This window comes from Felis catus, chromosome B4, assembly GCF_018350175.1.
Source record: "Felis catus isolate Fca126 chromosome B4, F.catus_Fca126_mat1.0, whole genome shotgun sequence".
Lineage (NCBI taxonomy): Eukaryota > Metazoa > Chordata > Mammalia > Carnivora > Felidae > Felis > Felis catus.
The window spans coordinates 75,276,215-75,293,525 of NC_058374.1; the positions used below are offsets into that span (position 1 = coordinate 75,276,215).

General features: G+C 37.3%; 2 protein-coding genes across 2 annotated transcripts in view; both read right to left on the reverse strand.

Annotated features, from left to right (window-relative positions):
• Nucleotides 1-15,216, reverse strand: part of ZNF641 (zinc finger protein 641) — a 165,539-nt gene extending 150,323 nt beyond the window's left edge. Inside the window, exon 1 of the mRNA XM_045061684.1 lies at nt 15,200-15,216. The gene's annotated coding sequence lies outside the window, so the exon portion shown is untranslated. The remainder of the gene's footprint in view (nt 1-15,199) is intronic.
• LOC101099132 (olfactory receptor 8S1-like) overlaps nt 13,578-17,311 on the reverse strand; it is an 81,023-nt gene continuing 77,289 nt past the window's right edge. Inside the window, exons 4-6 of the mRNA XM_023257755.2 lie at nt 17,237-17,278; nt 16,505-16,603; nt 13,578-15,244 (exon numbers count right to left, since the gene is read on the reverse strand). Coding sequence (XP_023113523.2) covers nt 14,292-15,244; nt 16,505-16,595 — 1,044 coding nt within the window. The 5' untranslated portion in view covers nt 16,596-16,603; nt 17,237-17,278 and the 3' untranslated portion in view covers nt 13,578-14,291. The remainder of the gene's footprint in view (nt 15,245-16,504; nt 16,604-17,236; nt 17,279-17,311) is intronic.

Genomic DNA, 17,311 nt, shown 5'->3' on the forward strand with positions numbered 1-17,311 from the left:
CTATCCAAAATGACGAAACGGAAGAATTCCCCTCAAAAGAATCTCCAGGAAATAACGACAGCTAATGAACTGATCAAAAAGGATTTAAACAATATAACAGAAAGTGAATTTAGAGTAATAGTCATAAAATTAATCGCTGAACTTGAAAACAGTATAAAGAACAGCAGAGAATCTATTGCTACAGAGATCAAGGGACTAAGGAACAGCCAGGAGGAGCTAAAAAATGCTATTAATGAGCTGCAAAATAAAATGGAGACAACCACAGCTCAGATTGAAGAGGCAGAGGAGAGAATAGGTGAACTAGAAGATAAAATTATGGAAAAAGAGGAAACTGAGAAAAAGAGAGATAAAAAAAAATCCAGGAGTATGAGGGGAAAATTAGAGAACTAAGTGATGCACTAAAGAGAAATATTCTATGCATAATTGGTATTCCAGAGGAGAAAGAGAGAGGGAAAGGTGCTGAAGGTGTACGTGAAGAAATCATAGCTGAGAACTTCCCTGATCTGGGGAAGGAAAAAGGCATTGAAACCCAAGAGGCACAGAGAACTCCCTTCAGACGTCACTTGAATTGATCTTCCACACGACATATCATAGTGAAACTGGCAAAATACAAGGATAAAGAGAAAATTCTGAAAGCAGCTAGGGATAAACGTGCTCTAACATATAAAGGGAGACTGATAAGACTCATGACAGATCTCTCTACTGAAACTTGGCAGGCCAGAAAGGAATGGCAGGAAATCTTCAATGTGATGAACAGAAAAAAATACGCAGCCGAGAATCCTCTATCCAGCAAATCTGTCATTTAGAATAGAAGAAGAGATAAAGGTCTTCCCAAACAAACAAAAACTGAAGGAATTCATCACCACTAAACCAGCCCTACAAGAGATCCTAAGGGGGATCCTGTGAGACAAAGTACCAGAGACATCGCTACAAGCATGAAACCTACAGACATCACAATGACTCTAAACCCATATCTTTCTATAATAACACTGAATGTAAATGGACTAAATGCGCCAGCCAAAAGCACAGGGTATCAGAATGGGTAAAAAAACAAGACCCATCTATTTGCTGTCTACAAAAGACTCATTTTAGACCTGAGAACACCTTCAGATTGAAAGTGAGGGGATGGAGAACTATTTATCATGCTACTGGAAGTCAAAAGAGAGCTAGAGTAGCCATACTTCTATCAGACAAACTAGACTTTAAATTAAAGGCTGTAATAAGAGATAAAGAAGGGCATTATATAATAATTACAGGGTCTATCCATCAAGAAGAACTAACAATTATAAATGTCTATGTGCCGAATATGGGAGCCCCCAAATATATAAAACAATTACTCACAAACATAAGCAACCTTATTGATAAGAATGTGGTCATTGCAGGGGACTTTAATACCCCACTTACAACAATGGATAGATCATCTAGACATATGGTCAATAAAGAAACAAGGGCCCTGAATGATACATTGGATCAGATGGACTTCACAGATACATTTAGAACTCTGCATCCCAAAGCAACAGAATATACCTTCTTCTCGAGTGCACATGGAACATTCTCCAAGATAGATCACATACTGGGTCACAAAACAGCCCTTCATAAGTATACAAGAATTGACATCATACCATGCATACTTTCGAACCACAATGCTATGAAGCTTGAAATCAACCACAGGAAAAAGTCTGGAAAACCTCCAAAAGCATGGAGGTTAAAGAACACCCTACTAACGAATGAGTGGGTCAACCAGGCAATTAGAGAAGAAATTAAAAAATATATGGAAACAAACGAAAATGAAAATACAACAATCCAAACGCTTTGGATTGCAGCAAAGGCAGTCCTGAGAGGAAAATACCTTGCAATCCAGGCCTATCTCCAGAAACAAGAAAAATCCCAAATACAAAATCTAACAGCACACCTAAAGGAAATAGAAGCAGAGCAGCAAAGACACCCCAAACCCAGCAGAAGAAAAGAAATAATAAAGATCAGAGCAGAAAGAAACAATATAGATTCTAAAAAAACTATAGAGAAGATCAATGAAACCAAGAGTTGGTTTTTTGAAAAAATAAACAAAATTGATAAACCTCTAGCCATACTTCTCCAAAAGAAAAGGGAGATGACCCAAATAGATAAAACCATTAATGAAAATGGAATTATTATAACCAATCCCTCAGAAATACAAGCAATTATCAGGGAATACTATGAAAAACTATATGCCAACAAACTGGACAACCTGGAAGAAATGGACAAATTCCTAAACACCCACACACTTCCAAAACTCAAACAGGAGGAAATAGAAAGCTTGAACAGACCCATAACCAGCGAAGAAATTGAATCAGGTTTCAAAAATCTCCCAACAAATAAGAGTCCAGGACCAGATGGCTTCCCTGGGGAATTCTACCAGACATTTAAAGCAGAGATAATACCTATCCTTCTCAAGCTATTCCAAAAAATAGAAAGGGAAGGAAAACTTCCAGACTCATTCTATGAAGCCAGTATTACTTTGATTCCTAAACCAGACAGAGACCCAGTAAAAAAAGAGAACTACAGGGGCGCCTGGGTAGCGCAGTCGGTTAAGCGTCCGACTTCAGCCAGGTCACGATCTCGCAGTCCGTGGGTTCGAGCCCCGCGTCAGGCTCTGGGCTGATGGCTCAGAGCCTGGAGCCTGTTTCCGATTCTGTGTCTCCCTCTCTCTCTGCCCCTCCCCCATTCATGCTCTGCCTCTCTCTGTCCCAAAAATAAGTAAAAAACGTTGAAAAAAAATTAAAAAAAAAAAAAAAGAGAACTACAGGCCAATATCCCTGATGAATATGGATGCAAAAATTCTCAATAAGATACTAGCAAATCGAATTCAACAGGTTATAAAAAGAATTATTCACCATGATCAAGTGGGATTCATTCCTGCGATGCAGGGCTGGTTCAACATTCGCAAATCAATCAACATGATACAACACGTTAATAAAAGAAAAGATAAGAACCATATGATCCTGTCAATTGATGCAGAAAAAGCATTTGACAAAATTCAGCACCCTTTCTTAATAAAAACCCTCAAGAAAGTCGGGATAGAAGGAACATACTTAAACATCACAAAAGCCATTTATGAAAAGCCCACAGCTAATATCATCCTCAATGGGGAAAAACTGAGAGCTTTCCCCCTGAGATAAGGAACACGACAGGGATGTCCACTCTCACTGCTGTTGTTTAACATAGTATTGGAAGTGCTAGTATCAGCAATCAGACAACAAAAGGAAATCAAAGGCATCAAAATTGGCAAAGATGAAGTAAAGCTTTCACTTTTTGCAGATGACATGATATTATACATGGAAAACCCGATAGACTCCACCAAAAGTCTGCTAGAACTGACACATGAATTTAGCAAAGTTGCAGGATACAAAATCAATGTACAGAAATCAGTTGCATTCTTATACACTAATAATGAAGCAACAGAAAGACAAATAAAGAAACTGATCCATTCACAATTGCACCAAGAAGCATAAAATACCGAGGAATAAACCTAACCAAAGATGTAAAAGATCTGTATGCTGAAATCTATAGAAAGCTTATGAAGGAAATTGAAGAAGATATAAAGAAATGGAAAAACATTCCATGCTCATGGGTTGGAAGAATAAATATTGTCAAAATGTCAATACTACACAAAGCTATCTACACATTCAATGCAATCCCAATCAAAATTGCACCAGCATTCTTCTTGAAGCTAGAACAAGCAATCCTAAAATTCATATGGAACCACAAAAGGCCCCGAATAGCCAGGTAATTTTGAAGAAGAAGACCAAAGCAGGAGGTATCACAATCCCAGACTTTAGCCTCTACTACAAAGCTGTCATCATCAAGACAGCATGGTATTGGCACAAAAACAGACACATAGACCAATGGAATAGAATAGAAACCCCAGAACTAGACCCACAAAAGTATAGCCAACTAATCTTTGACAAAGCAGGAAAGAATATCCAATGGAAAAAAGACAGTCTCTTTAACAAATGGTGCTGGGAGAACTGGACAGCAACATGCAGAAGTTTGAAACTAGACCACTTTCTCACACCATTCACAAAAATAAACTCAAAATGGGTAAAGGACCTGAATGTGAGCAAGAAACCATCAAAACACTAGAGGAGAAAGCAGGAAAAGACCTTTCTGACCTCAGCCATAGCAATTTCTTACTTGACACATCCCCAAAGGCAAGGGAATTACAAGCAAAAATGAACTACTGGGACCTCATGAAGATTAAAAAGCTTCTGCACAGGAAAGGAAACAATCAACAAAACTAAAAGGTAACCAACGGAATGGAAAAATATATTTGCAAATGACATATCAGACAAAGGGCTAGTATCCAAAATCTATAAAGAGCTCACCAAACTCCACACCCGAAAAACAAATAACCCAGTGAAGAAATGGGCAGAAAACATGAATAGACACTTCTCTAAAGAAGACATCCGATGGCCAACAGGCACATGAAAAGATGTTCAGCGTCGCTCCTTATCAGGGAAATACAAATCAAAACCACACTCAGGTATCACCTCACGCCAGTCAGAGTGGCCAAAATGAACAAATCAGGAGACTATAGATGCTGGAGAGGATGTGAGAAACGGGAACCCTCTTGCACTCTTGGTGGGAATGCAAATTGGTGCAGCCACTCTGGAAAACAGTGTGGAGGTTCCTCAAAAAATTAAAAATAGACCTACCCTATGACCCAGCAGTAGCACTGCTAGGAATTTACCCAAGGGATATAGGAGTACTGATGCATAGGGGCACTTGTACCCCAATGTTTATAGCAGCACTCTCAACAATAGCCAAATTATGGAAAGAGCCTAAATGTACATTAACTGATGAATGGATAAAGAAATTATGGTTTATATACACAATGGAGTACTACGTGGCAATGAGAAAGAATGAAATATGGCCTTTTGTAGCAACATGGATGGAACTGGAGAGTGTGATGCTAAGTGAAATAAGCCATACAGAGAAAGACAGATACCATATGGTTTCACTCTTGTGTAGATCCTGAGAAACTTAACAGAAACCCACGGGGAAGGGGAAGGAAAAAACAAAAGAGGTTAGAGTGGGAGACAGCCAAAGCATAAGAGACTCCTAAAAACTGAGAACAAACTGAGGGTTGATGGGGGGTGGGAGGGAGGGGAGGGGGAGGTGATGGGCATTGAAGAGGGCATCTTTTGGGATGAGCACTGGGTGTTGTATGGAAACCAATTTGACAATAAATTTCATATATTAAAAAAATAAATTAATTAAAAAAGATAAAGCACTGAAAGAAAAAGCTCAATGGACATTAATAGAGGTTATACTGAAAATTTATAATTAAAGGGAAAGAAATAAAGTAGTTCTCATGACTTCTCGTATGTATTTCAGGTTAATCAAAGAAACCCTAATTGATATGAGAACTTAATTTTATTCAGATTAATTCCAGCTAATAAACGCAGAAGGAATAAGAAAATAAGAAAATTACCAGTTTGGAAACTCGAATGAAATAACTACTTCAAGCAATTGTCATCAGTGGTTTGTAAACATCTTTAAGTAAAAGAAGGTTGGAGAACTTTACAGTGAAGGGATACAAGCATCATCACTTGCACCCACTGATCTATCTTGTCATCAAAAAAGTGGGATAACCAAACATCATATCTCTCTTGATGTAATGCAACATGAAGTTCACAACTCCACTTATGAAGATTTTCAGAAAGGACTCAAGTCTTTTCTTACGACAAATTGTGGGCTCAATGGACAAGGTAAGTAACACAACTAGGAAGAAAACTAGCTAAATCCAGAATGCAGATATTCCACAGGAAAACTGTACAGACTTCTTCAACAACTTAACAGCAGTCACAATTTCCAGATATGCTCAGGAGCTGTGACGTCTCCTGCCTTGGCAGTGGAGTAAGCTTGCTGTAGCACACGACAGCCCTAGTTCCCCTCTTGAGTAGGATGATCTGAATCCATCAATTTTTCTACCATTTAGCTCTGCTCTCAGGAATATTCCTTGTTTCACTACCTTGCATGGGCACATCTGAGATGAGTACTGGAGAAAATGTCCTTCTTAGTGTCTTCATAGCTTTCACTGCCTGCTTTTCATTGGGCTTCAACATGTAGAATTTTCTTTAGGGATCAAACATTGATTTTTACAAGGCAGGCTTCCAGTCGGTTCTCTGTGTAGGTAATCGTAGTTATAAATCTTGAATAGCCTTGATTTTTAAGTCTGAAGACACTATTATCTTAATCTTACCGAGCAAGGCTGCTCTGCTTTTCCGTCACTCCCCTTATTAATTAGGCCACTCTGAGGCTACCTGAAGCAATGGGTTTGAATGAGAAAGCAACACTCAAAATCTTGTTTTTCCAGTATGTTTTTGTCTTTTTGTGTGGAAGAAATTTAATTTTATCTCCTATCATGGCTGTTCCATCAAAGCCAGTGTTTATAACTGTATCAGTTTCAGATATGAACCAGTGAACATTTCACTCTTGTAAAACTCTAAATTACACAACTCTCAGGTAATATAGATTGTTAACTGCAGGCAAAAATTAACTTGGTAGACTGTATTACCTTCAATTTCTGCTTGTTGGCAGGAGTTCTAGCCAGAATTGATCTCTCATAAGACTTTGCTGAAATGGGAAGAAGGCAGTCAACACCCACCAATATCCTGTGTTTTTACTATCATTTCTTCTAATGTTATGGTGACAGTAAGCATGTGGGCTGCCTTTCAAGGTACCATGGATGCAACTTTGATCAAATAATTTATTACAACTTAACTAGGGTATTGGATTTTCTAACATTCATTTTCTAAATCCTTACTGCCTGTTGCTTGACTGCCTGCACCAAACCCCACACATTATAGGTTTTGCTAAATGGAGCACCCTACTTCCTGGAATCAAATTCTATATTTTTTAAGATAAAATTTATTTGCAAGTATCTGAGACCAAAATGATAGCAGCATAAGCAACACAGAATTTTATTTCTGTCACATAAAAGTCTGGAAGTATTCAGGGTTGCTATTATGGCTCTATTGCCAAAAGTCTTCAGCATCCCAGCAACTTATATTTGTACTTACATGAATGGCCTCCATTCCCAAAGTCATGTAGTAGACAACATGGGTATTCCAGTTCCTGCATTAAAAATGCACTCTTGCAAGCAATAAGGAGAAAGGGATAAGAAGGAAGTGGAAAAAGGCAAGAAACAATACTCTTTCAGGGATGACTTCTTTCTTTTTTAAATTTTTTTTTCCAACGTTTACTTATTTTTGGGACAGAGAGAGACAAAGCATGAACGGGGGAGGGGCAGAGAGAGAGGGAGACACAGAATCGGAAACAGGCTCCAGGCTCTGAGCCATCAGCCCAGAGCCTGACGCGGGGCTCGAACTCCTGGACCGCGAGATCGTGACCTGGATGAAGTCGGAGGCTTAACCGACTGTGCCACCCAGGTGCCCCAGGGATGACTTCTTAAAACTTTAACGTTTTACCTCACTGGTCTGAGTTTAATCACGTGGTCACACATGGCTAAAAGAAAGACTGGTTGAAGAACTATTCTGCATATAGATGTGCTTAAAGAACTGTAGTAATTCTGTGGTGAGGCAACAAAGGATAATAGATACTTGGTGACAATGAGCAATCTCTGTAGCACTGTTAATGTAAAATGAGAAACGAGAACGAGAAAACTATAGAAAAATATCTACATTAATATTGATGCAAAAATTCTGAGTAAATTATTAGTGAATTGAACGTAGCAATGTATAAAACTAAAATTCAGTATGATCAAACAAGGATTAATGCCAAAATATAAGGATGGCTTCATATCGGTAAGTTTACTATCAAAAACATAACAAGATGACTTAATGTTTCCCTAGTTTGACTAATCTTTAGATGGGCTTTTTCCTGACTCTAGGCCCGTGACTTTTCTTTTCTTGGAGCTTTTACTAGAGAAAAATTGTCATCATAAATCATTTCTCTACATCTTTGAGATGTAATCTTTTTAAAGGCCTGTTGCCAATTTTACAACTCAGGAATGTCTTTCCCAAAGACCTGGGAACTGTCTCTTTGAAATGTAATCATTAAGGAAGATAAGCACCTGATCGCCCAAGATTCTGTGGGAGGGGAGGAGCCTAACTTCAAGGGCACATTGGTCTTAAGTTGTAAAACTACCTCCTGTCATGAAGATACATGAAAGTTTACTTTTCCTATGGGTAAAGCCAATTAGCAAACACAGATGGCCCAGGATCTCCCCCCTTCACCCTAGTTCTTAAAACCCTACCCCTACTGTCTTTTGTTTCACTGGAGTTGAGTTCAGACTCAGTTCTTTTCTATTGCAATAGCCTTGAATACAGTCTTCTTTGCTTCTTAATTTTATCTAGTGCAATTTTTGCTTTGATAAGATCAAAGAATAAAAGAAGTAAAACTGTGGCAATAGTAGTGGGTGCTGAAATGTAATTTGTAAAATTATGTACCCACTGCCAATACATAGGAATAGGAACCACTAAAATGAAATATTATAGGAAATATTATCTCAGAAGTGAAATACTAAAAAAATTTCAGTTAAATTCAAGAATAAGCTAGGGATTCTCATTGACACCATTATTAAATGTTATTTTAAAAGTTTTCACAAAATGAAAAAAAGAAATGAAATTACTATATGGATATTAGAAACAAACACTATAAAATATTTTGTTCTTTGATGTATACTTGCATGTCTAGGAAATTTAAGAGATTATAGTAAAAGAAAAAAGAGTTAAGAGATTTGGGAACAGTGGCTCATTGCATCCACCTGGGTTCAGCTGCAATCACAGGAATTTGATAGAGGTCTCAGTTGCTTATGAAAATTTTTAAGAAGGGCTGGAGAAGCAGGCACTAGAATGATCTCCTAGTTAACAATGTATGCAGATCCCAGAACCACTCCTTTGTCACAATAGGAAAAGCTGCTGCCACTGGTGCAGAAAGCCTAGGAATTTGGAAAGTTCTATTGCTGCAGCTGATCACAGAGCCATGCTACTTTCAACCTGGTCAAAAGATGTCTCTACTATTGTAGAAGCTACTAAATCAGGGCATCTTCACCACAGCTGCTATCTGCAGAGCCATGCCATCTCTGCCATGATCTAGGTTGGAAAAAAGGATACCCCACATCTTGTCATTGTCCCCTGAGGATTCAGGTCCAAATTATCATTTCATATGAATATATCTGAAACCTAAGAAAGCTTCTTAAAACTAGATCCAATGGAGTTTGCAAATATAGCTGTTACTCTTCTAGTTTCTGCACACTAGAATAGGATTGGAAGAGATGCACACAAATACAATCCATAGTATCTTCTATACTGGGTACAACAGTAATTATTTAAAACTTGCCATCTTTTCTCTGTACTAACAGTAAGAGCTTATAAACAAAAATGGGGGGAAAACCCATTTATAATAGTGACAGAAAAAATTTTAAATTATGGGTATATCTAAGAAGAATGGCACAGGACCTATATAATGATTATCTGTGAAATTTTATTTAGGGATATAAACAATGAACAAAATGAAAGACATATTCTTATTGGGATGGTATTCTTATTGGGATGACTTAACATCATTAACATGTCTATTATCCCCAAACTATTTTTTAAATTTGATGCCGGTTCAGTTGTAATCCCAAAATTGTATTTCTTTGAAGTTGGATAAAGGATATATAATAGAATGAGAAGGAATAATATCGGGGGGAGGGTGATACTGAAGAAACATTATCTTGCCAAATATCAATATAATATTTTAAAAAGAGATAAATAGAACATCATTAAAATAAAAACCCATAAATTTACCTCAGATTTTAATGTGTGACTCAATTGCTATTTTAGTTCAGTTGAAAAAGAATGAGTCATTTATTAATGTTGCTGTCACAAGTTGTTATCCATCATATCCTAATGTAGTTAGACATCTATTTCACACCAAACACAAACATGAATTTCAAATGATTACAGACTTAAATGAAAAATATAAAAAATTACAGTCTAAGAAGGACATCTAGGAAACCGTTTTTAAGAGGTAGATCTTTACCTAGATGGGTAAAGAGACTTAATGTTTAAAGAAAATAAATTATGTATGAATATATAAGAACTAAAAACTTTGGCATGGGAAAGGATACCACAAAAAAAAAAAAGACAAAAGCAAATAACAGAGCTGAAAAGACACTTGCTGCATAGAAGACAAATGGTTAATGTACCTGAAATGTGAAATGCTCTAAAACATTAATAAAAACAGCAAACAAGCCAAAAGTAAAATGGGCTATGGATATGATCTTCACGAAAGATCATATGCAAATTGTCGACTAATATGTGAAAAGATGTTAATATTGCCTAGTAGTCAGAAGAATGCACAGTGAAATAAAAATATCATTATATAATAAACTATAACACATTGCAGGCTCAGTAGGGCTTAAAGGGCACTCTTGCTTTGCTGGTAGAGATGTGGAGTATACCTGGTAAACAATTTGGCAACATCAATTAAAATGAGATATACATATACACTTTACAATTCTATCTCTGGGAATTAATCCCAGGTAAATAAAAACATTAAATTTCATGTTAACCACTACAAAAATGTAGTGGTTAAAAAATGGAAGCAAAGTTGCTTCCATATTTTGGCTAAGCAATATACGTCAGACTGAGAAAGACAAATACCATATGATTTCACTCATACATGAAATCTAAAAACCAAAACAAATGAATAAAAAAATAAAAAGCAGAATCAGACCTGTAAATAAAGAAGAATTGATGGTTGCCAGAGGGGAGGGAGTCAGGAGATGGGCAAAAGGGGTGAAGAGGAATGGGAGACACAGACTTCCAATTATGAAAGGAATAAATCACAGGAATAAAAGGCACAGCATAAGGAATATGTCAATGATATTGTAATAGTGTTGTATGGTGACAGGTGGCAGCTACACTTGTGGTGAGCACAGCATAAGGTATAGAGAAGCTGAATCACTATGTTGCACACTTGAAACTAATGTAGCATCATATGTCAACTATACTCAAATTAAAAAAAAAATTTAATGGAAGCAAAGTGAGCCCATATGTAGGAGAATGGTTTGAGAAACTGACACATTGATAAGATGGAATTTAATGCTGACACGAAAAAATGAATTAGAGTTATGCCATTTGATATGTAGTAAGTTTTGTAAATTATTAATGCAAAAAGACAAATGTGTATCATATTATACATACTTTTTAAAACAGAGATGGAAAAGCTTCTCTATATATACATATGTAAACAGAATATGTGTACAGAAATTTGAACATGATTATATAAGCCAAAGAAAACTAGGAAAGATATATATTCTGTGGCTAACACGGATTACCTTGAGTGGAGAATAAATAGGAAAAGACGTTGAAAGGATGGCAAGCCAAAAATAAAAAAAAAAAATCACCAAGAAAAAAATTGTATGATATGATCCATTCAGGTATTTATGTAAGATGAAGTCTAAATAAATTAATATTATTCAAAAAATAACACTACACAGAAATTAAACATACACTCCTTAGTTAAGAGAAAAAAAAATTCATTCCAAAAATGTTCCCTAGATTATTGGAGATAAAAACTCATCTATTACTATAGATGAATTTCTTCTGTGTATAATTTTTTCTTTCTCTGATTCTGATTTCACCTCTCAGGCCATGTTGATTTGAATTCTAGGCCTCAACAGAAGCATCATGGAAGAATATATAAGATAGGAGGAGTTACTAGCTTTCTTCCTTTAGGAAGACATTGCAGCTTTAGAAAGATTGGAGGTTCACAGTTTTCCAGGTCCTCCAAATTCTTCACGATGTCATTATTCCAATTATTGAGATGATACAATTCCTTGATAAACATCCAATTCTCCCATAAGTAACCTAGTGTGATAGTGAATTCACTGAATCAATCTCTGAGTTATTTTGTATAGCCTCTGCTCTATGTCTATAAAATGAAAGATATCCCCTGAAGTTCATTCTGTACCTTAAGGCCAAAAATCAAGAAATGAAATAATTATCTTGACAGCAGAAGATTTGTGGTCTTGGCATTCCTCCTTCTCTTGGACTTGCTTAATTTTAGCACTTCCTCCTTATTCAGAGGTTTAGCACAATCTCCACAGTCTCGGGCAATCATGGGTCTTAAGAGAGGCAATTACATATCATGAGAAGAAAAAATGAAAGGACAACTCACTTCATTGTGCACATCTTAGCACAATAACTAATTCTACATATCCTCACTTCCCTGAGGGTTGTTGTCTACAAATCAATCAATCTCCATTCCAATTTCAAAACTAGTTTGCTTTCTTTGAAAGAAACAAAAACTGACTGTGGATAACCTGATGAAAGGCAGAAAAAGAAGTTTTGGAAAAAACAAAGAAGCATGATTCACAAAATAGAAGAGGAAGGGTATCATAATAATCATTTTCTTCTTTCAAATTTTAACCAAATATCTAATTCTAAACACTTTGCATTTCACTAAAGTTCAGTTGATTTAATCTCGCCTTTGAAACCGGTGTGAGTTACCATTCTTTGGTTATAAGCAATTGAATCTGGTAGTAAATAATTGTGAAAAGGATCAGTGAGTCTTATAGACCGAATGGAAGGGGCAGTCAGTGACTGAGAACATGGACTCTGTTCAAGCTACAGAGTTTAAATTCCAGCTCCACCATTTCCTTGCTATGAATCCCTGGACAGGCAAGTATCCTCATTTCCTCACTGGTAAAGGAAAACTAAATAAAACTATCTCATACCTGTTGAGATGATTAAGTAGGATAATAAAGGTAAGGTAATATATATAAAGTTTTCTATTGCTGCTAATAACAAATTATCACAAACTTAGTATCTTAAAATGACAAAAATATATTATCTCACAGTTCTGGTCAGAATCTCAATGGGCTCAATTGATTCCACTGGTCACACAAGGCCAAAATCAAGCCAACAGACATTACCTGAAGGATCTGGAGGAGATATCATTCAGTTTGTTGGCAGAAGTCAATTCTATGAATTCCATGAAATGAGGTTCCTATTTCTTTGCTGGCTCTTGGCTGGTAGTTGTTCTCAGTTTTTAGAAGCCACATACAATCTCTGGCTCATAGCCCGCATCCATGAGTAAAGCCAGCAATGCTAGGCTGAGTTTATCTTATGCTTGTATTATCTCTGACCTTCCCTTCTGCTGCATTGTTCCTGCCTACAGCTGGAGAAGCTTCCCTGCTTTTAAGAATTCATGTGATTAGACTGAGCCTACCTGCATAATCCAAGATACCCTCCCTATTTTAAAGTCCATAACTTTATACATCTGTCCAATCCCTTTTGCCATTTAACATATTAATAGTTTCCAGGGATTAGGAGGATCTCTTTGGGGGACTAGTCTGCCTATCACAGGAACTTAGCACACTTCTTGGCTTGAGTTAAGAAATGTAACAAATTAGGGGGTGCCTGGGTGGTTCAGTTGGTTAAACATCTGACTCTTGATTTCAGGTCATGATCTCACAGTTCACGGGATCAAGCCCCGCATGCTGAGAGCATGGAGCCAGCTTGGGATTCTCTCTTTCTCTCTCTCTCTCTCTCTCTCTCTGCCCCTCCCACACTCACAAATGCTCTGCTCTCTCTCACAAAATAAATAAATAAACTAAAAAAAAAAGAAAGAAATGTAATGAATTAGCTATTGTCACTATATTTGTTTAAAATATGACTTCAGGAAGGACAACTGCTAAGGGAGCCAGATTTCATGGACTCTTTAGGCACTATAGTCAGATCGACTCTTCCAAATGCTGTCTTTTCTTGTTGTTTATTCCTGCTAAGTACTTGAATTTCCTAGAGTTAGATTCTAAATAACTTCACTTGGATCTTGGTTTTACTCCTTGCCTCAATGCACTGTCAGGAGAAAGGGGTAGAAAAGTTAGCCTATTCTAGATCATAGGATCACCCCACTTTACACACCCATATCAATTTGAGAAAACTAGTCTTCCTGAGGATTTGGGTGTAATCATTTGAAGAAGTGTGAAAGAGTAATGATTAACCAATAGCAATAGATGTCCACATAGAAATGAAAAATAAATCAACGTTTTTATAAAATGACCCCTCAAAAAGAAGACTGATTCATTTCTCCTTTCCTGAATAAGACTGAACCTGAGTCATCCTGAGATAACAGTTTTCTGTCCTCTTCACAAGCACTTTCAAGGAAATAAATGCCACTGTATTCCCTATAGCATCTAGCATCATGGACAATCAAGAAACCCTCCTTAAAATCCATTATCTGATCATGTAGCATAATAGTTCAGTCTCCCTTTAGTCATAATCTTCTGTCTACTACATGAGAGAATGAAAATATTTTCTGAACATTCTTCCCATAGCTGCCTTCACCTCTTTGTTCTGCAGGCTGTAGACAAGGGGGTTCAGCATGGGAGTGACCACGCTGTACTGCAAGGAGGGCATCATCGCCAGACGGGAGCCTGAAGTTGGCAAGAGATAGCTGAGGAAACCTGAGCCATAGAACAAGATCACAGTAGTGAGGTGAGAAGAGCAAGTAGAGAAGGCCTTGCTTCTGCCTGAGGTGGAGCTGATGCTCAGGATGGTGGAGACAATGCGAACATAGGAAAAAACAATCATAACGAAGGTTCCAAAGAAATGCAAGACAGAGGAGCACAGCAGGAGTGTGAAGTTGGTCGAGGTATCAGAACAAGACAGAGGGAAGAGAGAAGACAGCTCACAGCTGAAGTGGGGAAGAGTCTGGTCCTCGCAATAGTCTAAATTGACAGCCAAGAGGATATTAATGAGAGCATCAACAAAGGCCAGGCCCCAGGAACCCCACACCATCCCAACACAGAGCTGGTTGCTCATCACCTGGCCATAGAGCAGAGGGGAGCTGATGGCTACATAGCGGTCATAGGCCATCACAGCCAGCAGACAGGCCTCCGTGCCCCCAGTGGCAAACACAAAGAAGGCCTGAGCCAGGCAGCTCTCTACAAAGATGGTTTTACTTTCAGAAAGTAGATTCTCCAGCATCTTGGGGACTGTGACAGATGAGTGGCAGAGGTCCAGGAAGGACAGTTGTCTCAAAAAGAAGTACATGGGCATGTGGAGGTGAGAATCAGCCCTAATCACCAGCAGCATCAAGAAATTTCCCATCAAAGTGAAGAGATAAATCAGAAAGAACAGCACAAAGAGTATAGCCTGAATATTGGGGTCAATAGATAGTCCAAGGAGAATGAACTCACTGATAGCACTGTAGTTTTTCATTGCCATATACAGAAGTGTTCTCTCTGGAAAACAAGAAGATCCACCAAAAGTCTCTCAGTGCCTCTTACTTACCCCAGCACCTAGATCTTATTCTACGTGAATATCTTTTCACTAAAGTCCCACAGTCCACATTCATGTATTTAAAAGTTAACATCTTGGCCGTCATTTTGCCATTGATATTTTAAATAAGCCATGGTCCTATTTTTTATTATAGTCTTTTCTGGAGCTATAATGATTTTATGTGGTTTAGATGGTACATTTGAAAAGAAGTTTCCTGACATGAGAAGAAGGTGGAAAAGAAGATTGCAGGAGTGAATTACTTGAGAAACTGAGGTAGGATTAAGTCTAGAGTAAAAGGACTTAGGTAAGAGTAGGGATACTTTGTCACTTCTATGTCTAACAGAGAAGGTCAAGAGTGCAAGAAGTGAGTTTCCATTTGCTTCCATTTGTTTTCAGTAAGGTGTAAATGAGATCATTGGTTGTGTATGTGTATGTGTGAGCATGCCCACATGCACACAAGGAATTATAAAGGTATTGATAATGATAAAATTAAAATGATAAAATTAATGATAAAATTATAAAGGTATTGACAATGATAAAAAGCACAATCTTGAGAAAAGGGGCCAAGGTGAAGTGTAAGAAACTATTGGAGGATAGGAGGACAATAAGACACCAAGGAATTAGAAACTGGCTATGGAATTAGATTGTTCTGGATTATTCTAACTTTAAATTTCCTTCATTTTATTTAATGGCATCATGCTGTAATTAAACTTTAAAATACATTCACAAAGTAATAATACATTTTCAAAAACTGATAGCCTACACCATGATGTCCAGTAATGTGTTAGGTGGGCTTTTGTGGGCAATGCTATGACTATAATGGGTCATGAAAAGCTGTACTCAGGTGATAAGACAATGGTCTGGTTATATCACCATGCTAATCCTAAAAATCATATATCCAGTAATTTACATAGTCACTATTCCTACCTCTGCCATTATTGAAGGCTTTAAGGCCCCAACATGGTTATCTAAACTTTCTCCTCATACTTTGAAACTTGTGCATATATCCCTGTAGTGGCCTGATATTCTAAACGTCATCTGAGTCTCAATAAAACTGTTCAATATTCTTGCCTCAAACTGGAGGCCCTTCCGGGCTCTGGCTGTTCTAATTGAACACTATTTCATTTACTTCATCAGTAAAGACTGAGGAATCTATCATGTTGTCATTCACTAACTGAACAATTAATGCCTCCCAGCCCACATAAGGAACAAAACCTAATTACCTGAATTCTCAGTTGGTAGTACACTGTTCTGTGGCAACAATATTTTCAGATCCAGTAAGTAATAAGACTCTTCAGCTCGTGAAGTCAACATTAAGAATACTGTTTTAAGGGAGAAGTAGAAAATCATATATTGGATGTTAACATTTATGATGGATTCAACACTAGCAATGTAAAACAATAAATTGCGGGTAATATCTAGATATTTCGTATAGTTATTTGGGTTCAGAGTATAGGAGATAATATCTTAAATTATTCCTTTTTCACTCTCCAGATATAGCAATATTATGCATGGAGGCTCCCAATGCTCATTCTGAGATCACCCCGTTGCCCCCAGAACAAAGCAAGAGAACCCGAGTAAGGGTTCCCAGTAGCCAGGGGTGAGGCTTGTGTTGTATCACTTCAGAGACAGCACATACAAAGGAATTCCCTTTCTCTTGGCTACCAACAAACATAGTCAACTAACTAGATCCAAAGATTCCATGAACTATATAGAGAGAATCCCAACCTTGAATCAAGGCAATACCTTGCAAAGAGAAAAGCATTCTGATAAAAGTCAATGCTACGATTTAATTTCACAGTTAAGTTTCTTCTTTAACATTATTTAGAGATTCTCAGGACAATCTTTTAAAAATAACATTAAGGAGGAATATCAGTAAGATGACAGAATAGGAGGTCCCAGCCCTTATCACCCCAAGAAACAATGATTTAACAACCATCTATGGATGAAAATACCTTTATGAAAGATCTGGAATCCAGGTGAGACATTATAGCACCCTAGTGGAATACAGAAATGAGAAACACATTTGA